Source organism: Erythrolamprus reginae, chromosome Z, assembly GCF_031021105.1.
Source record: "Erythrolamprus reginae isolate rEryReg1 chromosome Z, rEryReg1.hap1, whole genome shotgun sequence".
Taxonomy (NCBI): Eukaryota; Metazoa; Chordata; class Lepidosauria; order Squamata; family Dipsadidae; genus Erythrolamprus; species Erythrolamprus reginae.
In genome coordinates, this window is record NC_091963.1 from 19,098,396 (window position 1) to 19,126,189 (window position 27,794).

At 39.6% G+C, this 27,794-nt stretch overlaps 1 protein-coding gene across 3 annotated transcripts in view; it reads left to right on the plus strand.

The window, feature by feature from the left end:
- The first annotated feature begins 7,664 nt into the window (after positions 1–7,664).
- The window catches only part of CUL2 (cullin 2), an 89,501-nt gene continuing 69,371 nt past the window's right edge, over positions 7,665–27,794 (plus strand). The window contains exons 1-8 of one of the 3 annotated variants that reach the window (XM_070728038.1): positions 7,665–8,117; positions 9,990–10,128; positions 13,990–14,092; positions 14,373–14,467; positions 16,728–16,833; positions 20,781–20,863; positions 25,686–25,782; positions 25,875–25,985. In XM_070728038.1, coding sequence (XP_070584139.1) covers positions 10,010–10,128; positions 13,990–14,092; positions 14,373–14,467; positions 16,728–16,833; positions 20,781–20,863; positions 25,686–25,782; positions 25,875–25,985 — 714 coding nt within the window. In that variant the 5' untranslated portion in view covers positions 7,665–8,117; positions 9,990–10,009. The remainder of the gene's footprint in view (positions 8,118–9,989; positions 10,129–13,989; positions 14,093–14,372; positions 14,468–16,727; positions 16,834–20,780; positions 20,864–25,685; positions 25,783–25,874; positions 25,986–27,794) is intronic. The other 2 variants (XM_070728037.1, XM_070728036.1) reach the window with 2 other exon arrangements.

The following is a 27,794-nucleotide window of genomic DNA, read 5'->3' on the forward strand; positions in this document are numbered from 1 at the left end:
ATAAGAGGCTCCTTCAAGATATTGCTAGTTGAAATTCCTTGACTGATGGGATCTGCAGCAAGCTCCTTCTGTCAGAGCAAGTGGGATGAGCCAATCCCATTATGAAGTACCAGCAAATTAGCTACAGTTAAAAAAGAGCACAAAAAAGTCTCAAATGCAATAAAATCAATAAAACCACTGTACAGAACTATCAATTAAAAAGTGTAACTATAAACACAATTCAAAGCAAAATAAGAAAATAAGAAATAAAACGGATAAAAGGAAATTCTGGTGACATCATTCCAAGGTTAATATCTATGGAGATTCTCAGCCATCCAGGTCATGATTGTCCCAAAGGTGCTTTTTCAAGAGGAAAGTGGACTTTCTGGTTTTGTTTTTTTAAAAGGCATTTCACTTCTCATTCACTGTATATCACATGGCACAAGATAGAACAAACCCATCAGGACTAAATTCAACTATCTGTATTTAAAAGAAAAAGTGCACATTTTGGGCAGAGAGAATTAAGACAAAACTGAACAGCTCCTTCAACAGGGGGAGATATATGACATCATCTCTCTGCAGTCTACAACACAGTCCTTTCAACACTTCCAAGAAGTCCTGCAAAGCTCTTCATCATGCAAAGAGTAACAGAAGAGAGGGGGAGGGTTCAGTGAAGAAGTAGAATGTCCCACATTAAACCAGGGATTCCTACCAAATTCATAAGTGTCCCCACTCGAGCGGGGTTCTTGCATGGCCCCAGGCTTCCAGCAGAGGGGAAGGAAGTTTCTTCTTTAAAAGAGAAGGGGGTCCTCCTCCAAGGAGCTTCGCCTCCCCCTTGTCCCTTTCCTCTTTTAGAGCAGTGATTTTCAACCTTTTTTGAGCCGCGGCACATTTTTTACATTTACGAAACCCTGGGGCATATTGAGCAGGGGGAGGGTGGGGGCTAAAAAAAAGTTTGGAAAAAAAAATCTCTCTTCCTCTCTATTTCTCTCTCCCTCCCTCTTTCTCGCCCTTCCTTCTTTCTCTCTCCATCCCTCTTTCTCTTCCTTCCTTTCTCTCTTTTTTGCTCTCTTTCTCTCTCCCTCCCTCTATGTCTTTCTCTCTCTCTCCTTCCCTCCCTCTTTCTATTGCTTTCTTTCTCTCTCTTTCTCTCTCTCTTGCTTTCTTTCTCTTGTTCTCTTTCTCTCTCTTGCTTTTTCTCTCTCTTGTTCTCTTTCTCTCTCACACTCTTTCTCTTGCTTTCTTTCTTTCTCTCTCTTGCTTTCTTTCTCTCTCTGAGCTTTGCGGCGCACCTGACCATGTCTCACGGCACACTAGTGTGCCGCGGCACACTGGTTGAAAAACACTGTTTTAGAGAATTGTGCATCACCAAGATCAATTTTCTAGGCCAGGGAAGATACTCCTTCCTGGGAAGGGGGGGGAGGGGAGGGATGCGACCTGGAGAAGTGTTGCCCCCCTCCCAGGCAGTGAGTTGATGATGCCAGTCTGCCTTAGCTACTGGTACTTTGGCTTCACCAGGTTCTGCTAGAGAGCTGGTGAGTGGAAGAGCATGTGCAGCTTTGGCCCCATCACTCCAGCCAGAAACCTTTCTGGACTTTGGGTGTGCTGGGGGAGGTAAAGGGAGGGGGTGCACCTCTGGGGCTTTTCCCAAGTCAGGAGAGACATCCCTGCCTTGGGGAGGGTAATGTGGGGGGTGTTGCCAGCCTGTCCATGCCGCTGCCACTCCCTTGCCTCTGGCAATGGCAGTTCTTGCACTGTTGCTTCTCTGGCAGTGGCAAAAACAGTGGGCCAGGGCCTCTCTCCTTCCCTGCCAGAGAAGCTGCCTGTTCCAGGAGGATTGGAGGAGAGCGCAACTCCCCAGTCAAGGAGATCTGTTGGCTGGGAAATGGTTGTGGTAAGAGGTGCACCGGCCGGAAAGTGGTAACAGCCTTGGTGCATGAGGATTTTGATGCCCAAAATGTGAGCCGAAGGGCACATATGCAGAGGATGCACTCATGCATTGTGCAGGGCACATACAGAGTGGGTGGGCATTGCATTATGGGAGTCGGCAAGCGCGCATTCACACTTTCAGCACGCAATGACAAAAAGGTTTGCTATTGCTGCTCCAGATAGTTCTTACCAACTCCCAGAAGATTGAAAAATTAGTTTTACGAATCAGGAGGGGCGGGGCTTCGTCGGAGCAGAGCTGGGGAGTGAGCCGCTGCTCTACCGGCACGACTTTTTCTGCTTTTAAAATTTAAATCAGGTGCCCATTTTGGAGAGGGGGGTACTGTAAGAGGTGGTTATGCTGGACCCAACGAGAGGACTGCAAACCCTCGTTGGCTTAGGCTTTTAGACCGCCAGGACCGAGCAGAAAAGAAGCTAGCATTTGCTAGCCCATAGACATGGCCGCCCCATAACAACGAGGAGGAAAGAATAAGATTCGTGATTGTCGGTATTTACCTTGGAGATCCTTTTTCTTTGGAGACTTCTTGGATGTTTGTGAGATTTACAACTAGGTGGAAAGAAAGAGAAGCTCTGTTTTGATTTGAATAAGCGGCGACTGAGAGGTTTGAGCAGCAAAATAAAGTGATCGGAGATCAGCAAAGGGCGACATAACTGACAGGCTTTGAAACTGACAGGTTTTGAAACGCAGAAGGCAAGGATTTAACAACTATTGCAGCCAGGCATGGAATAAATATTACAAGAACTAAAGCCTGAAGATAAGGTAACTTGTGGAGGAAAAGTACAGCAGGGGAGTGTTTGGTTTCTTTTTTAAGAACACGGTGAAAGAAACTACAAGATCTGTCTTCATTGTAACTGTGTCACACAGACATTGCCGTTTCATCTGCTTCGTTTGCTAGCTGATTGAACCTTACGTGGAAAACAAGGGAATACTATATTGTACCATACTACAACTATTTAGATGTCTCAGTCTCAACCTGCTAAACTCAGTTAGATATTGTTTAAACATCTTAGAATTTTGGATTTATTGTGATATATCGAAATAACTTGGGACTGAGAACAGCTTTGGTAAATAGGAATCAAGGATATTATGGTAACTAATTGGATATAAAGAAGAAGAAGTGAATGAGTTGTAAAGACTTGGACTTGAATATTATTTGAATATTACTATCGATGAACTAAAACCCAAACAGATAATTTTTCTCTTTTCATCTCTTCATATTTACTCTCTCCTTCACCGAAGATTTGGACTGAAATGTTGAATATTCAATGAATTGAAAATCAAAATACTCTATGTCTAAATATTATTATCTAGCTTTTTCATGAAATATTAATGTTGAGTACCTATATGTTAAGATAGGAAATTAATGAAAGTTATTAGGTTATTAAGAAATATTATTATTAATTAATTATTCACTTTAAAATTATATAATAAGTATATTATTTAGTTATTGATATTGATGTTAAAATAACAAGACAATAAGTGCATATATAAAATATTACATAGCTATCAAGTATAAGTTTAACTTAAGTTCAATATTAACATAAGCTCCTATATTGGAGCGAATCTCTCTGCTTTTTTCCCTTTCTTGCTCTGTTTTCTTGTTTTCCTTTTGCTTCTCCCCTTGCCGTAAGGCAAATAGTCATATTAATTAGTAGGTGTGTGGAGAAAACTATATTAATTAAGTGTTTAAGATCTATGTGCTTCTCTTTACAACTATATAAATTGATATTAGAATAATAGATAGAAAATATTACTTACGTCTTAGAATATTGTGATATTCATATGTATTGAGTTAAACTAGATATATAGTATATAGGGAGTGTTATTGGCTGTAGATTAAAAGTTCCAATGAATTGTCCAGGAGTTTTTTGTTTGTTTAGAAGTGTACGTATGTTTTTCTATTTCCTTTTTTGTGTATTGCAAATATGTCAATGTATATATTTTCTTGATTTTGCTTTTTAAAATAAATTAATAAAAATTACTTTAAAAAAAATAAAAATTAGTTTTACATGTTTTAAAAAGGAACTTAATCTGTTTTGTTATTCCTACTTATCACTGAAGTTTACAGCTGCTAGATGTTCTCAAGAAAGGAAAAGAAAATAGTTTTGAAATAATTAATTGTAAGCTGTTTGCCCCTACAGAATTTTGCTAATGTCCGAAGTTTCTCCTAAGGACCACCTGGGTAAGCAAGAGAATTGCACTTTTAGGGTACGCTAACATTGCCAAATGTCTGTCCTTGACCTTAGTGAGAAAAAATTTCCTCTTTCGTCTTTTTTTTAGTAAGTACAGCAACCATTAAATTTATATAAATATTAAACTGTAGGGAAGACAAAATTCCTAAGTAGATTGGAATATATGTAGAATATTAGAATAACCAGCTTTGTTGTGCAGTATCTAAGCCTGGTCATTAAGCATTTGATAAAATGAGCTGCAACTCACAATAGCTTTTGGCTTTTAATTAATTCTGTTACTGTACTTGGAAAAAGTGCTTTCAAAAGGTCCTGATTTTTTTGTGCATGGTTCTCCTACAAAGAATATAAATTTCTTTGTGCAGAAGGGCGCAGTGCATAGTTTGCTTGATCTCAAGAAAAATATGAAAGCTGTGCCTGCATGGAAAGACAACTGGGAAATGGTATACAGTGATCTCTCGGTTAGCGCGGGGGTTACGTTCCAAGACCTCCCGCGCTAACCGATTTCCGCGTTATACTGGATGCGGAAGTAAAAACCACCATCTGCGCATGTGCGCCATTTTTTTCATGGCCGCACATGCGCAGATGGTGGAGTTTGCGTGTGGGCGGCGGGGAAGACCAAGGGAAGGTTCCTTCAGCCGCCCAACAGCTGATCTGCTCCGCAGCGCGGAAGCAGCGAGGAGCCGAAGATGGGGTAAAGGCAAAGGGGAAACCCCATCTTCGGCTCCTCGCTGCTGCCGCGCTGCGGAGCGGATCAGGTGTTGGGCGGCTGAAGGAACCTTCCCTTGGTCTTCCTGCCGCCCAGGCAAAGGGGAAACTCCAAGATCGCTTGCCGCTTGCCGCTTTGCAGCTTGGAGCCTTGCTTCGCCTCCTTCGCTGCAATAGGCAAGCGGCAAGCGATCTTGAGAGAGAGAGAGAAAGGAGGGCGACTTGCCAGTCCACGCCCCCCTGGATGAACAGCCTCGCATGGCCCCAGCGCCGGGCTCCGCTGTTGCCTCCGCCCCCATTCGGCTCTGCAGCTGAGAGGCCTTCCCGGCAGAGCCCTCCCCAACAGCTCCCGCTGCCAGTGCAAAAAAGAAAAGAAAAAGAAATCCCCAAAAGAGGCAGGCACAAAGCGGGGGCACAAGGGGAGCTGCCCGGCAGAGGTTGCTTTTTTTCTTCTCGTGGGCAAGTGGAGGGGGGGAGAGAGAAGGGAGGAAGAGAGTGTGAGAGAGGAAGAAAGAGAGAGAGAAATGATAGAAAAAAGGGGAGAAAAAAGAGAAATGAGAAAATGATTGAAGCATAGTGACAGGAAAGAAAGAGAAAGAGACAGAGAAGTGACTCTTGGTGATGACGTATGACGTCATCGGGTGGGAAAAACCGTGGTATAGCAAAAAAAACCGTGGAGTATTTTTTAATTAATATTTTTTGAAAAACCGCGTTGCAGCGTTTCGCACTAATCGAGACCGTGCTAATCGAGGGATCACTGCAAAATCACCAAGATTAAGTTTTATGATGCCAGGAAATAATAAGTCTTTTATGTTACTTTGGTCTATTCTCACTAAATTTTGATCTATTCTCCCTAGATGTTGTGTGTTTATTTCTCCTTCACCACCCTCTCTCCAGCAATCGCACTTGTGGGCTACTTACAGAAGGTCAAGGCCTAAATTAAAGATGAAAAACGAGTGCTCACGTTAATGCTTGCATTTGTTGAAAGCAAGAAAAAAAGAGAAAGTAGGGGGTGGGTTGACTTTCTGGTTTTGTCTTTGAAGATGTTTCACTTCTCTTCCAAGAGGTTTCTTCAGCTCTGAGTGGATGGTGAGGATTTATATTCCTCAATGACTCTCTAAAAGGATGCAGATGAGCAGCTGTCTGCAAGGAATATAAATCCTTCCATTCCCCACTATCCTGTCAGAGCTGAAGAAGCTTCTTGGATGAGAAATGAAAGGTCTTCAAAGAAAAAATAAGTCCAGTTGCACCTTTGGGACAACCATGACCCGGATGACAGAGAATCTCCATAGATATTTAAGGGACAGGTTATAAAATAGTATGTATGTGTTGTGGTTAGCTCTGGCCCAGCTCCTGCCCCAAGGACTGTGGATGTGGGGAAGACATCCACATGCTGCAGGCCTGTTTGCCCCCCCCCCCATTGGAATCTGCTGATGAAGGCTCCTCTGACCAAGAAGACATGAGTGACAGGGAGGAGGAGAGTGTGGCAGACAGCTCAGAAGGAGATCAATTATCTAGCTCCTCCTTGGATTCAGAACAAGAGTTAATGATACAGCCACGCATGTGGAGAGGGATGCATAGGCAACAACAACTGAGAGATTATCAAAAAAATGAGGCCACCTGTGGTTGGGTGGGGCTGTGGTAATTAGTGAGACTGCTATAAATAGCAGCCTGTGGGTTTGGCCATTGTGGAGGATTATCTCCTCGTGTTTCCTGACTGCTTTACTGACTTGGACCTTTTGTGTGCTGATTTTTCCCCGCTTGGAAACTAAACCAGAGCAAAGTGTGTTTCACTTTGTGAAAGAAGGACTGTGAATTGCCTCACAGCTGCAAGCTAAGTATCACAGAACTGATAAGGGACTTGTACAAATTACCAGTTTGTTTGGAGACGAGTGCTCTTTGCTATACCAAAAGAGGGCTTATTTTAAGTGAATTTTCATTATAAAGAACATTGTTTTGAATTTTCGAACGTGTGTGTGTCTGAAATTTGTACCTGTGAATTTTTGGGAGGAGTCTACCAGAGAGCCCGACAGAACAGTATGTATGTATTAACTTATTTATTTACTTACCTATTTAATTACCTGCGGCTTTGATTTACAGTAATCACAACTTGTTATTTTTGGACTTCAGGGACAGTTTTTCCCTAAATTTCAAAACGTCTATGAACATCTCTGTCTGGACTTGTAAATAAGCAGGCTTTCCAACATAATGTTTGATTCTGTCTGTTGTCAAACGTTTTAATATTTGGAAGATAAATCTCAGCAGGGACGCTTTTTCGGGGACAGGTTAGTAGAAAGCTAAAAGCCCAACGAATCAACCGTCAAATCGGAGCCCCGATTATGCTGCAAAGTCAGCACTCATCAGCGCTCCGAGCCCGGCAGTTCCCGATAAGGCACATCCCGTGATCCTTTATATGATCTGGATTAAATCCACCAGCCCCCTCAGCCGTAAGAAGCTCACTGAGACTGAGTGACCCGATGTCCGTGTCCGCTCTCAGATCACCTCAAGGAGGGCTTTTGTCGCCTTCAGAAACCTGAAGGCGAGTGCTCAGCTGCTGAGGAAAAAACGAAATATAATAAATCGAGGAACCGAAGCAGCATTTAACAGGACTACGGTTTCCCTCCGTAGATACATCGATTTTTTTTCCCTGGAAAGGATTCCCTCAAAAGAAAGGGAAAGCGAGAGCGGGAGTCGACTACAACCCGCCCCCCTCCGGCCGGAAAGCAGCGCGCTCTCACCTGAGACTCCGAAACCCCACCGAACAGGTCAAAGTCTCAGTGCGCCTGCGCAATCCAACCCCTCCGTTACGCCCGAGGAAGCAGCGTTTAATCATTTATGTGAAGGAACGGTATCGGCGTGTGGGTTTGGCCCTTCTCGTTTCCCGTACATGGGGCGAAACCAACTCTTGCCCGCAGCCTGGGGTGGGGGGGAGAAGTAAAAAGAACGATTAAGAAAAAGAGTCAAATGATTATCGGCGCGCCGTTTGACAGAGCGGCTTGACCTACCGAGGTAAAAGTGGGGGAGCGGGAACGAAACGGCCGCCTTTCAGGCTTCGGAGGGCGTCAAAGAAAGAGAGGTGAAACGGTCCTGCTCCCCTCTGCCCCCGCTACAGACCCCTCCCGCCCGCTCTGAGCCAATGGGAGCTCAGTGGGCGGGGCTCAACGGGTAGCCGTGGCGGCTGGGTAATGGAAACCCTGTGAGGGGCGTCTGGGAGATCAATCTGCGCGCGAGAGACACACGGTGCGGCGAGGGCGTGGGGACGCGACGCTGACCCAGGCCTCCCCTGTTGCCAGGTAACAGCAAAAGAGAAGAGGCTACGGGGGTGTATATGTATATATAAATATATATACATGTATGGTGGTGGTGGGGAACGCACTTTCTTCCAATCTTCTCTCTCCTCCCCCTCTCCGCGAGATCTCCTTTCATCCCTCCCCGGAGGATCCGATGCTTCCCTGCCTCTCTCTTTCCAATTCCCCCCTTCCCGGGTTTCCTCAGTCTTCGTTGCACTGACATCCCCGCGCCCCGTCCGTCGCACGTCTGGTCTGCAGCCTCCTCGCCCGCATTCCCTCTTAAGCCCGATCACCGCTTTGCCTTTTTTCTTCTCTCCTTTCCCCGCTGTCGGAATTCAACGTGAGTATTGCGAGGGGCACGCGCGTGCCTGCTTCCCTTGTGTCTGGAGGAGGTGCAACAAGCCCCGTTTCAAAGCGGATCCGCTGGCATCCGTGCCAGAGTTATTTATTCCCTCTCGTGAAATCGGCAGGACCTTAAAGGCTGCCGGGTGTGTGGATGCTGGGAAAAGGCACCGAGCAGGCCTTGAACCCCGCAAGGCATCCACCAGATCCGTGTGTTGTCAGGATGGACGAGGACAGAAAATTCAGTGTTTTTGCTTCTATTTGCACAATCGTGTGTGTGTGTGCGCGCGCGTGTTGTTGTTGTTGATGGGGCTGGGTTGAAAATAAGATTTGCACGATCCCGCAAGCAAATCTGATCCGGTGTTTTAAAAGCAAAAGCAAAAAACGTGTTATTTCCTTTAATTTCGGTGATGAGATAGAGAAGGAAAATTACCTTTCAACTCCGGAGTCTCCCAACTCCTGCCGTTTTTGTCCCTTTTGTTTGCTTGTCAATCCAGAATAAAGGATGCGAAAATGATTAAATTGCAGATGTTAAAAATTAAGAGAGTTTATATTTAAATTGTACATCTCAAAAGTCATATTTTTGTTTCCTAATAGCGTTTTTCCCTCCAGGAGAATGGCCTCCTGCCATATCAACCAGACTGAGGATATTTACTTTGCTTTAGCAATGCTTGGGGGGGGGGGGGGGGGATAACAGGAGATTGTGCTCTATTTTATGATATAGAAGGGCAGCCAGATTATTAGGCAAGTGGGGAAAAGTAATTTGCTCACAAAGCTAGGATGGATGCAAATGTACTTATTCTAGTAATGTAATGCTTTTATAAAAAGTGCTGAAGCCATGCTTATCAACCATTACTTCCAATTGCAAATCACTGCCCAATGTCAGAAACTGTTCACCAATTTGGCCTTTTTGTCTTGTTTTTAATTGGCCACAAAAAGTTAATTTAGGAGCTTCCCCAGTAGTCTAGCTATTTGCTTTAATTAAACCTCTATAATAGTCAATCTGATCTTAATTTTTTGTTGTACTGTATATTGCAAAATATACTCTTGTTTTCCCCAAAATAAGACATCCCCTGATAATAAGCCCAATTGGGCTTTTGAGTGCATGGCAATAAGGCCAAGCACTTATTTCAGGTAAGATAGAGCCTTTTTTTTTTTTAGGAAACATAGCAATAGATAAACTTTTTTTTTTTGATACTATGTTATTTTTATACTTCCTTTCACCTAAAAGGTTTTGCTGGAAATTGATCTCTTCAACTTTCATCCAAAGTATTCTACCCTGATTTAGGATTTGTAATTCAGGTGGCAATAGTAATGATCATATGATATAAGCATAAATCACCAGTAATTGCAACTTTTTAGGAGCAGTGAATGGGAGAGTTCAGTAGGAAAGTTCAGAGGAAGTACCAGACTTTCTAGTAATGTAAGATGTTTTTGACATAGATATTTTAACATAAAAAAATAAGATTGATATCTCAAAAAATATATTCATATTTGCAGCAGATATAATTAATAATTTGGATTTTTTTTCAGATTCATTTTACTTCCCCACAATGTCCTTGAAACCACGAGTAGTTGATTTTGATGAAACATGGAACAAGCTTCTCACAACTATTAAAGCTGTTGTTATGCTGGATTATGTTGAAAGAGCAACATGGAATGATCGCTTTTCGTATCCTTTATTAGAGGACAGATATTGATTGCACAGGATTAAATGATGTACAGAAATTGATTTCTTTACAGAATTCAGAGCTGAATAAAATACGTTCAGCATCAGCTCTAGCACCAATAGATTTTGCAATGTAGTGTCTGTTAATAATTATGCATGGTATACACAGTAGATTTAGCAAACTCTAATAATTTGGTTAGAATGGTAAGTATGTCTAAACCAGTGATGTTCAATCTTTTTTGAGCCACGGCACATTTTTTACATTTACAAAATCCTGGGGCACACCACCAACCAAAATGACACTCTAATATAGTACATATTATACATATAGTTAAACATTTACCCCCAGTCCTGACCAGGATTAGAAATCGGGACCATGGGGAGGAGTAGCAGCTTCAACTACTCGTCGCGGCCACACAATGACACGTGTGCGGCAGCCCGAGCGGGGACCTTCCTGGGTGTGGATGAGAAGCAGCCTGCTATTGATTCATCGCTAGTGGTCGGGATGTATCCTAGAAGGTGATTGGTCAGTGAGCGTTTGCTGTGCCTCCACTCTTCCTGTCGCTGATAGCTGATGGGATTGTGAGGGGAATGTTTATGTTCTGATAGAGGCGGCAGGCCGGATAAATGGCCTATGCGGGTCATAGTTTGGGAACCCATGTTTAATTTCCCCACGGCACACCTGACCATGTCTCGCGGCACACTGGTTGAAAAACAGTGGTCTAAACTATAAAGAGTATGTTTAGTATATGATTCTGTTCTATCTGTTCTAAATAGAAAATGTAATTTCCGATTAGGAAAATATGGTTCTAATCAAACTCACTAGTTGTTCTGGTTCTTGCTAACCTCATTTGGAATTATTTTGAAGAAAGACTATCTGGAACTAAAGAATCATGTGCTCCAGAGGAAATGATAAATGTTGTCTTCCATCTGATTAGCGATTTTGGATCTTGTAAACTTCTGTTTCAAGGGCAATATATTAGTAAATGACATATTATTTGTGCTTGACCTAATGCGTTATCTGTAGGTCATAGATAAGCTTTATTATTATACGAGGGTGTCCATGACAGAGAGATTAAAGTTGTTTGTGGGACAGAAGAAAACAGCTAGAAAGTGAAAGTTTGGGAAATCTTTTTCAGGGACTATACAACAGTAACCATAGATCCAGTGAGACTGCAATTTATATGCCATCCTTTATTTTCTTTAGATGAGGGATGTTATATAATTCTAACCATTCGAATTTGTAAAGCATTGGCTTAAGCTTGACATATTTTGTGTTGTAGGATGCTGCACTTTATTGACTTCAGGTAGCATGGCTAATTATAATGTGACAAACTAGCAACTGTCTATGTTAGTGCCAACTTTTTAAGAGTGTTCCCAAATGACATATATGGATTTTTACCTTGAAGGGGTGGGGGTGGGGGTTTCCTGTGTTCTTGTCTCCAGCTTTTTCTCTAGATCACTATTAACTCAATTCAAGTCTTTTAACTATGGTTTGAGAAAGCAAGCAAATTATGTGCATAATTAATATTTTTTGTGAAAGAAAGTAGAAATTTTTTTCAATCATGCTCAAGTAACATATACTTTATATCTAGGAGAAAAATATCTTGTACCCTACTTAAAAATGTATATTGTTTTACTCCTTTAATCAGAAGCAGTGTTTAGTTGTATCATAGATTTTAATCCCTCTTTTAATTAAGAAATGCTCCTTATGGAACTGAAAGCAAGATTAAGCATGCTTCTGACATTGTACCTCCAGTATAGTTTCTAGTCTTTTGCAAAAAAGCAATGGAAGGCCACATAGCACTTTTATTTGAAACAGTAACTCATTTTCTCTTACCTTTTGACCTTCATATCTCCTCTATTCGAACCTCTTTAGAAGTGAGATATTTCTGGCCCTGCTATGTTTGTGCCACCCTCCCAGCAGATGTGTGACAACTTAAGTCTGTTTCTAGAAATAACTGAATGTTTTATGACTTCATTTTATAAAATGATAACTGTTACTTTCAGAATGTTTATACACACACACACAAGCTCTTTTAAAATTCAGTTCTGCCCTTTCCTTTATTTATTTATTGCCAAATAAGTAAGACAATTTCTTTTTGCTCAGGATTTTTTGACTTCCTGCTTCTGGCTTCATTCAATCACTTCACAAAGTTCTTGCAATTTATTTACCCCAGTATTTGTCTAACCTTACAGTATAATTGAAAGAGACTACAAGTAGTCTTCGATTTACGACCACACTTGAGCAAAAAACCTATGTTGCTAAGAGAAATTTGTGAAGTGACTTATCTTGTCCTACTTTTTAACGAAGTCACTGTAGTTAAATTAGTAGCACCATCGTTAAGTGAATCCAGCTTCCTTATTGACACTATTTGTCAGAGGGTCACAAAAGGTGATCACATGACTCTGGGACATTGTAACCGTCATAAATGTGAGTCAGTTGTCGAGCATACAAATATGAACCACATGGAAATGCTGTAATTGTCATACGTGTGAAAAACAGTCGTAAGTCACTTTTTTCAGTGCCTATGTAACTTTGAACGGTCACTAAATGAACCGTTTATGTATACAGACACTTAAACCCTGCCCTTTGGATAAAGGTCTAACCTTCATTTGAACATTGCAATAAATAATACCATCAATCTTCGTCAGGGGTAGACAAAGTTGGCTCTTCTATGGCATGTGGGCTTCAACTCCTAGAATTCCTGAGCTAGCATGATTGGCTCAGGAATTCTGGGAGTTGAAGTCCACAAGTCATAGAAGAGCCAACTTTGCCTACCCCTGGTCTTGGTAATCAGTTCATTGTCAACTTGCTGTGCTAGGAAATTTTTCCTGTCTTTTAATTAGAAAATCTTTCTTTATTATTGATTTGTTAGGTTTATTTTATTCCACCTTTATTACTTTATGAGTAAACTCAAGGCAGTGAACATACGTAATTTGCCTTTCTTGTCCTATTTTCCCACAACAACAACCCTGTAAGATGTGTTGGATTGAGAGAATGACTGGCCCAGTGTTTCATGCCTACAGTGGAACTAGACCTCAAGGTTTCTAGTCTGAGCCTTTAACCACTAAGCCAAATTGTCCCCTGTAGTTTCAAGGCTGTGGTCTGCAACAAGAGAAAACATTTCATGACATTTCAAGTGTTTTTAAAAAAGCAATGGTATCCTCTATCCTCAAACGTATTTTTTCCAAGGCTGTTCCAGATTCTTTTGACGAAATTGGGCATTGTTTTTAGGAACTAAAACTATGGTAATCTTTAAACTGTGAATGGTTGTGATAGTCAACTTAGAACAAAGAAAACAATTTTGGGGGAGATATACAGTTCCTTCTATATTGTATTTTCACAGTAGTTGTATGTAATTGGGCTAAAAAACCCAAAAAAATGGTAAGTAAGACCCTTAAAAAGTTGGCACAGGAAAGATAAAAATTGAGTGCTATTAGTCTCAAGAAGGCAACACTTGTTGAAATTCTACAGCTAGGTTTCATGATTTTAGTGAGTAACAGGCTTGTGCTCTAGAGTTGAAGAAATCATCTGGTCTTTGGAAAACAATGATTTAAAAGATAGTTTCCTTCCCCTAGATTCAGCCCAAAGGGCTTTTACACGATATCTCACAGTGCCATATTTTGGAGAAAGTTCTCCCTTCCACCACAAGGTATTCTCTACACTTTCTGAGAGGCAGGGCTCTCACAATTTTTCCTCCCAGTAGTCTGAAATCATGAGCAGCATGATTTTGGAAAAAGGCCAATGAATCAATCTCTTTGGAACTCCAATAAGACATTGGTTTTCTTTTTCCTTTCAATATGTCATTAGAACTTGAGTTACAAAAATGTAAAACGTTTTAGCCTTGACTTAATACCCAGGGACATATACGCTTTGTGTGTGGCCTATCCTGAACCTCTCGGAGAGAGACTTTATATGGAAACTAAAACTTTTTTGGAAAATCATGTACGCCAGTTGCACAAGGTAACCATGGAATGGATAAAAATAAAATGCTAATGCTGCATGTTAGAATTAAGTAGTGTGCAAGCTATTTTATAGTCTGCTGTGGTAAAAAACAGCCATTTGGGGGGTTTTCATTTTTATTTTCTGAAACAAGATATAAAGTGTTAATATTATACCTCCCAGATGTTTGAAATAGTTCATAGAGTTGAATTTATTAAGAAGGAAGTTGCGTTTTAACATTTCAAATGAAATAGAGCGTGAATGATAAAATTAATTTATTTCTTGTGGTTTTTTTCTATAGAAAGTCTTGGACTCTGAAGAAAAAATATTGGTAATGTATCATAGAAACTGGGATGAATACAGTAAAGGGGCAGACTATATGGACTGTTTGTACAGGTAAATGCATTTTAACTTATTCTGGAATTTGAAAATATAATTACTATTAATTGATTTATGATTTTGATTCATTGTTTTGATGCTTGCTGTGAATATGCTTACCAATTTTTCATGGGGAATCTTGCAAGTGTACAAATTGGAAGGTTTTTAGGCATGACTAATCAGATAATATCCAAAAGACAATTTATTGCACTCATGTGATATTTCCCATTTCTGCTATTATATTGGTAAAACAAAACAGGACCACAAATCTGTTGGAAACTTTTCTCCCCCACTCCCTATATCTGGTAGATGTTAGTTGTAAGGTAGAAAATGGAACAAGAATTTTAGAGACACATCTGCCCAGTTCTCTAAAATTATAGTGATGTTTGTTTGTTATAGTGCTTTTAGAAGAATGATTGGTGTATACCTTGCTTGACCTTGCATGAACTTAGCTCAGTGTTTCTCAATCTTGGCAACTTTAAGATATGTGGACTTCAGTTCCCAGAATTCCCCAATCAAGCAAAGTTGAAAAGCATTAGTTCAAAGTTGCTAAGGTTGAAAGATATTGTCTTAGCTTAACAAATTACAAAGGGTCCTTGATGCTTTCTGAGCTTGGTTTTCTTGAAGATGTTTTATTACACAAACTAAGTAACATCATCAGTGCCAATGTTGTCATCACTTTGGGCATTGAAACATCTGCAACAAAAAAACCTAAGCTCAAAGAACACCAACAGTCTTTCATTTTAACCCTGAGCTACAATTATTGTCCCTTATTATACTTTTCAGTAGAAGAGGATGTATGTAACTCATATGAAGCTCCGCAAATGTACACATTTTCTTAATGTTTTTATTGTCTTTTTTTCTCCCTCTTCCATAGAAGAGATTCTTATTATATGTTGTTATGCTCAAACCAGTCAACAGGTTCAATACATTTACCTCAGGCTTGTTTTTAGTCTAGAGTAGAGAAAGAAGGGGGGAATTGTTTTTCTAAATAGTTTGGAATTCCAGCACCTTTGTCAAGCTACGTTTTGTAAACTATCAAGTCATAGTTAATCTGTGGGAGGAAATGTGGATCTTGGCACAGCTATCTTTAGGATTGATCCTATCTCTCATGCAGATTTGAAGGAAGTTTTATAGGAAGTCCTCTTCAAGGTTTCTAAAAAAAACTTGCTCTTCTTCCAAGCAATCATGATCTCCTCCAGAATACCTCCAGAACAGCCTTCTACCGCACGAATCCCAGCAGCCGATAAGGTCCCACAGAGTTGGCCTTCTCCGGGTCCCGTCGACTAAACAATGTCGTTTGGCGGGCCCCAGGGAAAGAGCCTTCTCTGTGGCGGCCCCGGCCCTCTGGAATCAACTCCCCTCAGAGATTAGAACTGCCCCCGCCCTCCTTGTCTTTCGCAAATTACTTAAGACCCACCTGTATCGCCAGGAATGGGGGAACTGAGACACCTCCCCCAGGCATTTATATTTTATGTTTGGTATGTGTGTGCTGCATGGATTTAAATGATGGGATTTTAGATGTTTTTAATATTAGATTTGTTTTATTGTAATATTGTTTTATTATTGTTGTGAGCCGCCCCAAGTCTTCAGAGAGAGGCGGCATACAAATCTAATAAATTATTATTATTATTATTATTATTATTATTATTTATTATCTCATTCAGCTTTGAGATCGTGCTGGATCCTGACTTGCAGGTTCCTCCTCCTGCTATACTTAGATTCACACAGTACACATTCAGTACCAGACAACAGCGTCCTTTAATACCTAACACTTCTGCCTTTTCATTTGTTTTCATTCAAAGGCAGAGGTGTCTGCTCTTGGGTATCTTAACAGACAGGAAACTTCAAAATCTCTACAAGAGTGTCTTTAAAAGTCTGTAAACTTGAAAACATTTTACATTATCCCATGTCCATCAGGGCAGTCCCCCTGCTAGGGAATGATGTTCATTATGGGAGACAATTTACCTGTGTGAAACCTTAATTAGAAATAGAACCACAGGCTGAAATCTCAGAGTTGTCAGTAATTTTAAGTTTGTATCATGCTTTTATTCTCTCTACCATCACCCCCTCTCCCTCCCACCCCATCCCCACCTCTCTCTTTCTCTCTCTGTCAACTGATTTCTCCAGTCAAAACTTGAGCACCAGCCAAGCTTGGAACATGGTAGAGATCTGTCATCTTACATGCATAAATATTCCTTGGGTATAAGAATGTTTTTTAAAACCCCTGTGCACTTTCTTAGAACAGTTTATAAAATATGATAATTTTTTTTCATAGATACCTCAATACGCAGTTTATTAAAAAGAACAAATTGACTGAAGCTGATCTTCAATATGGTTATGGAGGGGTGGATATGAGTGAACCATTGATGGAGATTGGAGAAGTAAGTATAGAAAATAATTTTGGAGAGATAACTGTAAAGTACATATTTTCTGACTGCCTAATCATCCATTTAAATAATTTCTGCCTTTCAAAATCATGTACAGTGGTACCTCGTGATACGAACCCCTCGTTATACGAACCCCTTGTGATACGAACCCGGGGTTCGGAAATTTTTTGCCTCTTCTTACGAACTTTTTTCGGCTTACGAACCCACTGCAGATCGCAAAATGGCGCTCTGCTGGCCGCCGCCGCCCAGCTGTCACCTTTTAAAACAGCCGGGGGGCTTCTCGGCAGCCTCCCGAACCCAAACCCAGAATGCGGCGCTCAGCAGAGTGCCATTTTGCGATTTTTTTTCTTTTTGCACGCATTAATTGCTTTTACATGGGAAACAATGTTTGTCTTCGGGACTCATTGGAAAGCCGCGCGGGTGTTTTAAAACGTCCCCGCCGACATGGGGGGCTTGCTAGCACCCCCCCAAACCCGGGGACGTTTTAAAACACCTGCGCGGCTTTCCAATGAGTCCCGAAGACAAACGCGGAAGTTTGACGTTTGTCTTCGGGACTCATTGGAAAGCTCCGATCGTTTTAAAACAGTTGCGCCGTTCTCCGCTGACTCCTGGCGAACTTCCCCGCTTTAGGAGTCAGCGGAGAACGGCGCGCCTGCTTTAAAACGATTGGAGCCGGCCGGCTCCGATCGTTTTAAAACAGGCGCGCTGTTCTCCGCTGACTCCTGGCGAACTTCCCAGGCGAAGGGCGAAGGGCGGGCGAGCGGGTGCTGGGGGGGGGCTTCGCCCTCCCGCCAGCAAGAGGGGGAAGACCCAGGGAAGCCGCCCAGCAGCTGATCTGCCGGGCGCCATCTACGCATGCGTGCCCATAGAAAAAAGGGCACGCATGCGCAGATGGTGTTTTGACTTCCGGGTTCAAAAATCGCAAATTACCCTGTTCGCAATGGTCGGGGACGCAATAACCGGGGGATCACTGTATACTCAATCTTATTTATATAAGGTAGCTTCTTTAATTGGAAGTAGATAAGAACAGAGCTAGTTGAGACCTTTTTAGGATCCTATGTGACAAAAAGTTAATTGTTTACCACAGTATTTCTCAACTACAGCAAGATTAAACTGTGGACTTTAACTCTCAGAATTCCCCACCTATCATGGCATTCTGGTAATTGAAGTCCATGCACATGCCAAGGTTGAGAAACAGTACATTAGTGGTAGGTGTACTTTAAGCCTATCTTACATCTTTGCTTAATTTTATAAAGGTAACAGTAATATTTGTTTACCTACGGTATCTATATCACATTTCTACCAGCAAATAGTAAATGGCTTCTCCCCCCCACCTTGGTTTGCTTTTTTTCCCTGTGAAATAAAAAGTCCAATGGGATTAGTTGAGATAGAGTCAGAAATAATTCATGTATAAAAGGATTCCATTGCAATCAGGATTAAATCAAGATTAAATTACACTGATTTCTGAGCCACCCCAAACTAGCCAAAGTTGTGGTATTTGTTGATACCTGTTTATAGCATGCCAGAGAGAAATAATTAGGGATGTAAACCTGGCCTTTGAAATAGGGATGGGAATGATCAAATTGTTAAGGAGAAATTCTCCAAAAAAAAAAATAGCGATTTGGGAAAGTGGAAAGCGGAATAAAAAACTTAAAAGATTACTCTGACTTGTTTTTTGTTTGCCATAAGATGGGACATATGGAAACGCTAATAGGCTTTCAAGATCTTTTATTCTACTACAATAAACAACATTCGTAGAGTCTCTGCCTTGCCTGTTTATTGATTAGTTTTAAATTTTTTGGTTGAAAGTAAAAATAAACCAAGAGCTACTTAATTATTGTACAACATTAATAAAATTTTAATTGGATTTTTTCTTAAATCCTATATTTTAAACAAAATATTTACCTCATGCAGCAAATTTATCTAAATTTATTTCCCAGAATTTGAGGTCATTCCAAAAGTTCCTTTTAAGTCTGCTAAAAGTTATGTATATACAGTGTTCCCTTGATTTTCGCGGGTTTGAACTTCGTGAATAGCCTATACCACAGTTTTTCAAAAAATATTAATTTAAAAATCCTTCACGGGTTTTTTTCTATACCACGGTTTTTCCCGCTCGATGACATACGTCATCGCCAAACTAATAATTTTTGCAAATAAATAACAAAAAAAATAATTATTGTTAATAAATTATTGTTTATAAATATCAGGATCACTAAGTGTCTTATTCAATGGTGAGTACCAGTAATAATGGTGAGTAAATGGTTGTTAAGGGAATGGGAAATGGTAATTTAGGGGGTTAAAGTGTTAAGGGAAGGCTTGTGATACTGTCCATAGCCAAAAATGGTGTATTTACTTCCGCATCTCTACTTCGCGGAAATTCGACTTTCGTGGGCGGTCTTGGAACGCATCCCCCGCGAAAATCGAGGGAACACTGTACCCCATTTTCACCACCTGCCCCCCAAAGTATGAATGGGACAAAAATAGTCTTTCAAAACCATGTTCAGTATAGTATATTTCCTTTTATCAAGCCTGCTGTTTTACATATATAATGTATAATTTATGCAAGTTATGTACATCAGTAATGTAAGCACATCCATGTAAATGCTTTCAATTCAGTACACATAGTCCTTGACTTATGATCACAGTTGAGCCAAAAAGTTATATTGCTTAAGTGAGAAATCTGTTAATAGCAATAGCAATAACAACACTTAAACTTGTGTACTGGTTCACAGTGTTTTACAGGCCTCTCTAAATGGTTTACAGAGAGTAAGCAACTTGCCCCCCAACAATCTGGGTCCTCATTTTATCTCAGTCTTTGGAAGAATGGAAGGCTGAGTCAAACTTGAGCCTACTGAGATTCGATCTGCCAAACCTCTGGCAGCCAGTGATAAGCTGAAGTGGTCTGCAGTGCTGCCCTCTAATTGCAGGCAAGTTCTGCTTATCAGTGTCTGCGAGCAGTTTGGCAGGTCGAATCTCACCAGGCTCATAAGTGAGTCTTTGGCCATTTTATGATTTTTCTTGGCGCATTTGTTAAGTGACTCATTGGTATTTGTTAAATTGGTAACACGGTTGTTAAGTGAATCTGGCTTCCCCGTTGATTGGCTTTGCTTGTCAGAAAGTCGCAAAAGATTATCACATGACTCCAGGACAATGCAACCATCATAAACACGAACGAGTTATCAAGCATCCGACTGAAATGGCCGTAAGTCACTTTTCTCGGTGCCATTGTAACTTCGAATGGTCACTAAGCAAACTTTTGTCAATCAAGGATCACCTGTATCTGCTAAATTGTACTTCTTCTGTTTAGGCATAGCATATTCTGTGCCAGGTTTTCCAAGAGCAGCTAAATAATTCCTCAATTCCAAAGAACTATTTATTCCTGCATATTAGATGCAATTTGGTCAATGGAGAATAATTTTCTGGAAAAAGAAAAACTAGCAGGGTTCAAGAAAAACACGAAGAAACGTCCCTCCCTCACTTCTTTTCAAGTGACAGGAAACCAATAAGATTGTTTATTTGGTAGATATTCAGTTGCTGGAAATTTCCTTCTAAGAGGAAGAATTGTTCATTCATTCGATTTTTATGCCGCCCTTCTCCTTAGACTCAGGGCGGCTTACAACATGTTAGCAATAGCACTTTTTAACAGAGCCAGCATATTGCCCCCACAATCCATATCCTCATTTTACCCACCTCGGAAGGATGAAGGCTGAGTCAACCTTGAGCTGATGATGAGATTTGAACCGCTGGCCTACAGATCAGCTTTAGTGGCCTGTAGTACTGCACTCTATCTGCTGCTGTTGCACTTTGTTTAGCTTTTTAGTATTCTTTCAGTGTATTCTTCTGTTTTTGAAGCATTTGAGACTAAGCATTAAAAAAAATGAATGAATGAATGAATGAAATGGCAGTTCTAGCATTGACTGTTTTTTATCGTACCCTGACAGCTAGCACTTGATATGTGGAAGAGATTAATGATTGAACCCCTGCAGGCTGTCCTCATTCGAATGTTGCTCCGTGAAATTAAAAAGTGAGTGCTTTTTTAACAAAACAAAAATGTATTACGTAGAATAACTTGTTTGAATGCATATGCATTTATTACACCATGAAAATTATATTTTATGCAAACTGCATGTGAGATACTAGGCTGTTTGTATATTTCAAATGTAATAATCACAGCCACCTTTTCACTACAAATATTTACAAGTCTGCCTAAATAAAGCCACTGTCTGCTGCTATAAAATCAAGAAATGCATTCTCATAGTGAAGGAAAGGTATGGGAGTTTTAGAACCATTTGTGCTCTGCTAGTTATTGTTGGAACCTTAAGGTCCATCTTTTTTGTTATTCTAGCATAGAACATTTAAATAATTCCAGTACTTAATAGCTCTTGTGATTTTAAGATTATTTTAAATTGGGCATTACTGAATATTGTATAAATGTTTTTTTTTAAAAAAAAATAAGAATGACCCCAGATTAGATTCCTTTCTGAAATTCTGAATGTGTTACAGAACTGATCAGCAGTACAAGCTTCAGCTACTTTTGACAGTCAGCCTTGTTTCAGGGTAAGGCTTTGAGTGTCAGCAATATAAAAACCTTGCATATTTTATAGCTTATTAGCAATTTTATAGAAAAGTCGAGTCTAGGCCATCTGATAATTGATTTATTGTAGTTATATACCATTCAGTTTAACAAAAAATAATCCTGCTGATTTGCAACACCCTACATTTGATGGTATGCTGTCATTAATTTGTAATATCATTTTATTTTAGGATGTCAGTATGTTTCAAACTAGAAATAAACAGACTTAGAACAAATTAATGGAAATTAATGGCATTTGGAAGCTAAGAAGGGTTGCCCAGGTAGAAATTGGACAGGAAAACCATAGCAATCCCAAGCATTCTTATTATCAAATTTCAAGCAGATGTTACTTTTTTTTTCATTTTTTACATTTACATTTTTACATTATTTTTTGGGAATATAAGATGCACCAACGTATAAGATGCACCTTAGTTTTGGAGGAGGAAAACAAGGAAGTTTAGTACTGGGGATAATACATACTTTGATGGGAATAAGAAGATGACTAACCATTTGAATAGCTACTTATCTTCAGTTTTCTCAGAAGACAGCTTACAATATAATATTATGGATGGATATAGCATTGCTTCCACCTGTATGGATTCAGCTCCAGCAATCTCAGAGGCTGATGTCTTAGAAGAACTTTAACGATAAATAAGGCAATGGGTCCAGATGGCATCCACCCCAGAGTTCTTAGAGAACTCAGATCTGTGATTGCTACCCCCCTGACTGATTTGTTTAACCAATCCCTTTTAACGGGAGATGTTCCTGATGATTGGAGAATGGCCAGTGTTATGTCTATGCACAGGAAGGGCAGTAGAGAAGAAACTGGTAACTAACTACAGGCCAATTAGCTTGACATCAGTTATAGTTAAAATGATGAAGACTCTACTCAAAAAGAGGATAAATCAGCACCTAAAAATCAATAACTTATTGGAGCCAAACCAGCATGGCTTTACTGAAGGCAAATCTTATCAGATTAATCTCATTGATTTCTTTGACTATTTCATAAAGGTGTTAGATGAAGGTGGTGCCGTGGATATTGCCTATCTGGACTTCACCAAAGCCTTTGATATGGTTCCATATGAAGAGCTGATAGATACATTTGTGAAGATTGGACTTAATCCCTGGATAGTTCAGTGGATTTGCAGCTGGCTGAAGCGTAGATATCAGGGTTGTTGTTACTGGCAAGTATTCTGAACAGAGACTGGTTACAAGCGGTGTGCCACAAGCGTCTGTTCTGGATCCTATTCTTTTTAATATGTTTGTGAGTGACATAGGGAAAGTTTTGCATATGCCGATGACTCTAAAGTGTGCAATAGGGTTGATATTCCTGGAGGTGTCTGTAATATGGCAAATGATTTAACTTTATTAGATAAGTGGTCAAAACAATGGAAACTGCAGTTTAATGTTTGCAAATGTAAAATAATGCACTTGAGGAAAAGGAATGTTCAATCTGAGTAGTGTATTGGCAGTTCTGTGTTAGCAAAAACTTCAGAAGAGAAGGATTTAGGGGTAGTGATTTCTGACAGTCTCAAAATGGGTGAACAGTGTGGTCAGGCGGAAGGGAAAGCAAGTAGAATGAACCAGACTGTATAGTTTGGGGGACACGATTGAAACATTTAAATATGTTAAAGGGTTAAATAAGGTTCAGGAGGGAAGTGTTTTTAATAGGAAAGTGAACACAAGAACAAGGGGGCACAATCTGAGGTTAGTTCGGGGAAAGATCAGAAGCAACGTGAGAAAATATTATTTTACTGAAAGAGTGTAATAGATGCTTGGAACAAACTTCCAGTAGACATGGTTGGTAAATGCAAAGTAACGGAATTCAAACATGCCTAGGATAAACATATATCTATCCAAAGATAAAATAAAGGAAATAGCATAAAGGCAGACTAGATGGACCATGAGGTCTTTTTCTGCTGTCAATCTTCTATGTTTCTAAGGAAAAAAGGCCTCTGCCTCTGTTTGCCAAACAAAAAACAGCACAGATCACATACACTGTCTGCTTTGTATTTCTGTGCTGTGTATGTCTGACCCATAGAAATAGCAAAGAATTGGAGAAATGTACATTATAGCAATACAGTAGTCCCTCACCTATCGCTGGTGTTACGTTCCAGACCTGGCCGCGATAGGTGAAATCCGCGATGGGGAATTTATCGACTGATAGTACTTATTTAAGTATTTATATTGTAATTGTTTGGTAAGTTTTCATTGTTTTAAGTGTTTATAAACCCTTCCCACACAGTATTTATTTTAGATACAGTATTTAAATACAGTATTTACAATTTTAGATATATATATTTTTTTGAAAAACCTGCCGATCGAGTTCGGCGGGCTGTTTAAATCTGCCGATCGACTTCCTCAGAAACCCGCGATGAAGTGAAGCCGCAGTAGGTGAAGCGCGGTATAGCGAGGGACTACTGTATATTAATACCAAAAGGTTTTCTTAAATGTAGTCACACTATTTCCTCCCAATTATTTAAATAGATCTATTCCAAACATGACTAACTCAGAGTTTAACTCAGCTGCCTTATCTTAATACTAAAAAGGATACTGTTACATTTCAGATTATACTTTTACAAATCTTTAAATTTGATATGACTTTTTGGAAGTACAGTGATACCTCATCTTACAAACGCCTCATCATACAAACTTTTCGAGATACAAAACCGGGATTTAAGATTTTTTTGCCACTTCTTACAAACTATTTTCACCTTACAAACCCACCGCCGCCGCTGGGATGCCCCGCCTCCGGACTTCCGTTGCCAGCGAAGCACCTGTTTTTGTGCTGCTGGGATTCCTCTGAAGCTCCCCTCCATGGGAAACCCCACCTCCGAACGTCCGTGTTTTTGTGATGCTGCAAGGGAATCCCAGCAGCGCAAAAATGGGCACTTCACTGGCAATGGAAGTCCAGAGGTGGAATTTCCCAGCGAGGAGAGCCTCAGTGAAATCGCAGCATTGCAAAAACACAGAGGTCCCGAGGTGGGGTTTCCTATGGAGGGGAGCCTCAGGGGAATCCCAGCAGTGCAAAAATGGGTGCTTTGGCTGGCAAAAGGGGTGAATTTTGGGCTTGCACGCATTAATCGCTTTTCCATTGGGAAACATTCTATGGGAAACATTGTTTCGTCTTACAAACTTTTCACCTTAAGAACCTCGTCCCAGAACCAATTAAGCAATTGGCTTGGCTGTTTCTGAGTCAGCTGTGTGTCAAAGGCTGATACTCAATTGCTTAATGTGCTGTTTGCTACAAGGAGGTAAATTTGCAAGCGTGGGGGTGGCTGGGTGGGACTACATGTGGTGTATAAGACACACCCAAGTTTTCACCCTATTTTGGGGGATAAAAAGGTGTGTCTTAAACTCCGAAAAATATGGTACTCAAATATATATGTACACTTTTTGTGAAAAATAATTATTTTAGGTATTTTGAAGGAGAGGCTAATCTGCTTCTCTTCCCCTCTTTCTGTCTATCTATCTGTATCTGTGTAACCCATCCATCTACCTACCTATCTACCTATCTTCTCTTTCCTCAAAAGCATGTGTCTGTGTGTCCAAATATAATTTTTTCTTTACCTTCTCAAAAAATCCTTTCAAATGGGGAAAACGCAGGATGTAACCCAATATCAATGCCAAACATCCTCTTATTTCAGTTATTTATTCAATAAGAAAAGAACTCCAGAAATTTTAGCTAAACAGTTACTGAACCGCTGATGAATTAAATAAACAATTTTCCTTTTTTACTTCCTTGACCAAATCCTCGGTATAAATGAAACAAGAGTTCTCTCCTGGTTTTAGGTTTATCAGAGACTCTAAGGATTGATTAATCACTTTTGATATAAATATTTGAAACAATTCTCCATTTTTTAACAAGAACTACTTAGCTATTTTGTTACTACTATTAATATGTTGTGAAGAATTTGGGTGAGTCCCTCCATCCTCAATATAAGTTCCAATTTTCTCAGGTTCTTTCATACAAACATACTGATATTTTTGAAAATTATATTCCAGAGTGTAATATGCTTCAGTATTGAAAAGAAGCTGATATCTCTGAGAACAACAGAGATTTATTGTTGTATAGTTATTTTTTAGAGTTGATCCAGTGTTTATCAATCTCAAGATCTTTGAGATGTGTTGACATAAAACTCCCAGAATTCCCCAGCCAGCAATTCAGGAAGTTGGAGTCTACACATTTCAAGGTTACTGAAGTTTAGAACACTGATTTAACATTATATATAAATCGTAGGAATTCTGAGAATTTTATTTTTCCATCTTTCAGTGATCGTTGTGGAGAAGATCCAAATCAGAAAGTAATCCACGGGGTTATTAACTCCTTTGTTCATGTTGAACAGTATAAGAAAAAATTCCCTCTGAAGGTAAAAAAAAGTTTGATTTCATAAAAAATAGTGACAAATATTTGTTTCATTTCTTGTCTTTTTGGGGGCTTGATCCAACTTTCTCAATTTAGTTTTATCAGGAAATTTTTGAGTGCCCTTTTCTGAATGAAACAGGGGAGTATTATAAACAAGAAGCTTCAAATTTAATGCAAGAATCAAACTGCTCACAGTATATGGAAAAGGTAAGACGATCACATGTATTCTTTGTTCTGTGTATTTTGGAACAAGCTGCTTTCCAAGAATTTCAGAAGCAGTTGTGCTGTCAATCATCAGTGTCACGAGGGTTAGTGGTTCAGGGGGAGAGAGAAAAAAATCAAAATTTCATTTTGCTAACGTAAGACCTCATTATGCATCTAAATGCATTTTCAGCTCATTCATATACATACAGTCAGTCCTCACATAGTGATTACAATAGGGACCTGCAACTCCATTGCTTAACAGCATAGTCATTAAGTGTGATGTTACATGATGACAACCTCAGTTTTGACTACAGTCATTAAACATCATTATGGGTCATTGTTTGTGGTTGACTGATTTGCGACTTCCTGCCAGTTTCCCCATTGACCTCATTAGAAACTGACTGCGAAGGCCATAAATGGAGATCCCGTAACCTGTAAATGTTTGCCTGTTGCCAAGCACCAAAATTGCAGTCACATTTCTGCAAGGATGCTTCAATGACCAAAACTTCAAGGACCAATCAATATTTTTCAGTGATGTTGTAAATTCGAATGGTTGCCGAGTAAGTAGTCAGTAAGTGAGGATTATCTATATATCCAGAGTCATGTGAAGGCTAAATTGGAGGAAGCATTTGCTCTTATTTTCAAAAGATTATCTTTTTTATTTTTGAGCTGTAGTCATGTTGTATAATTACTCTGTATGTGATGTGGTCTATAGGTTATGTTTTATATCACAAATCAACACTCTAAATTAGATAGAATAAGATGCTTAGAGAAATAAAAGGCATCCAGTTGCAAATAACATATACTTTTTTTTCAGGTATAAATTTTTTGGTTTTTTTCCTCCATACAAACTTTCTCAATATATTACAAAATACCTTCAATTCATGTTACAATAAAACCAGTATTTCATTAGTCAGTCAGATATAATAATAATAATAATAATAATAATAATAATAATAATAATAATAATAATATTCTAATTCCATACTATTTACTTTCGGTATATATCACAAACCTTGGCCTCTAATTTTGTCATCTAGGTAACTAATTTTCTGCTAATTGAATTCACCATTAATTTCCTTTTTACATTGTTAACTCAATATCATTATCATCTTACAAATCTAAATAAGCCGTCATGCCTATTCCCTCTTCTTATACATTTTTCTTTAAAAATAAAAACCCTTATATAACTTTCTCCTAATTAATAAAGATAGAGAGATTTAAAAACAAATCCACATATCTACTATTGCAATCAAAAAATTCCAAAAGAAAAACAACTGTTATCAATTCATACTTTTAAATATTAATTTCTTACATATTTATAACCAAATTAATTTCCTTACTCTTACTTAATATCGTATCTCGAGTCGGTCAAGATCAAACTGCTAAATTGCTGACAGTCAGCAGACTGTAATACAGTGTTCTCTCGATTTTCGCGGGGGATGCGTTCCGAGACCACCCGCGAAAATCGAATTTCCATGAAGTAGAGATGCGGAAGTAAATACACTATTTTTGGCTATGAACAGTGTCACAAGCCTTCCCTTAACACTTTAAACCCCTAAATTACAATTTCCCATTCCCCTAGCAACCATTTAGATTATTACTCACCATGTTTATTTATTAAAGTTTATTTTAAAAAAAATTATTAAAGGTGGATGAAAGTTTGGCGATGACATATGACGTCATCGGGCAGGAACAACCATAGTATTGGGGGGGGGGGACTGCAAAGTATTTTTTAATTAATATTTTTGAAAAACCGTGGTATAGGCTTTTCGCGAAGTTCGAACCCGCGAAAATCGAGGGAACACTGTA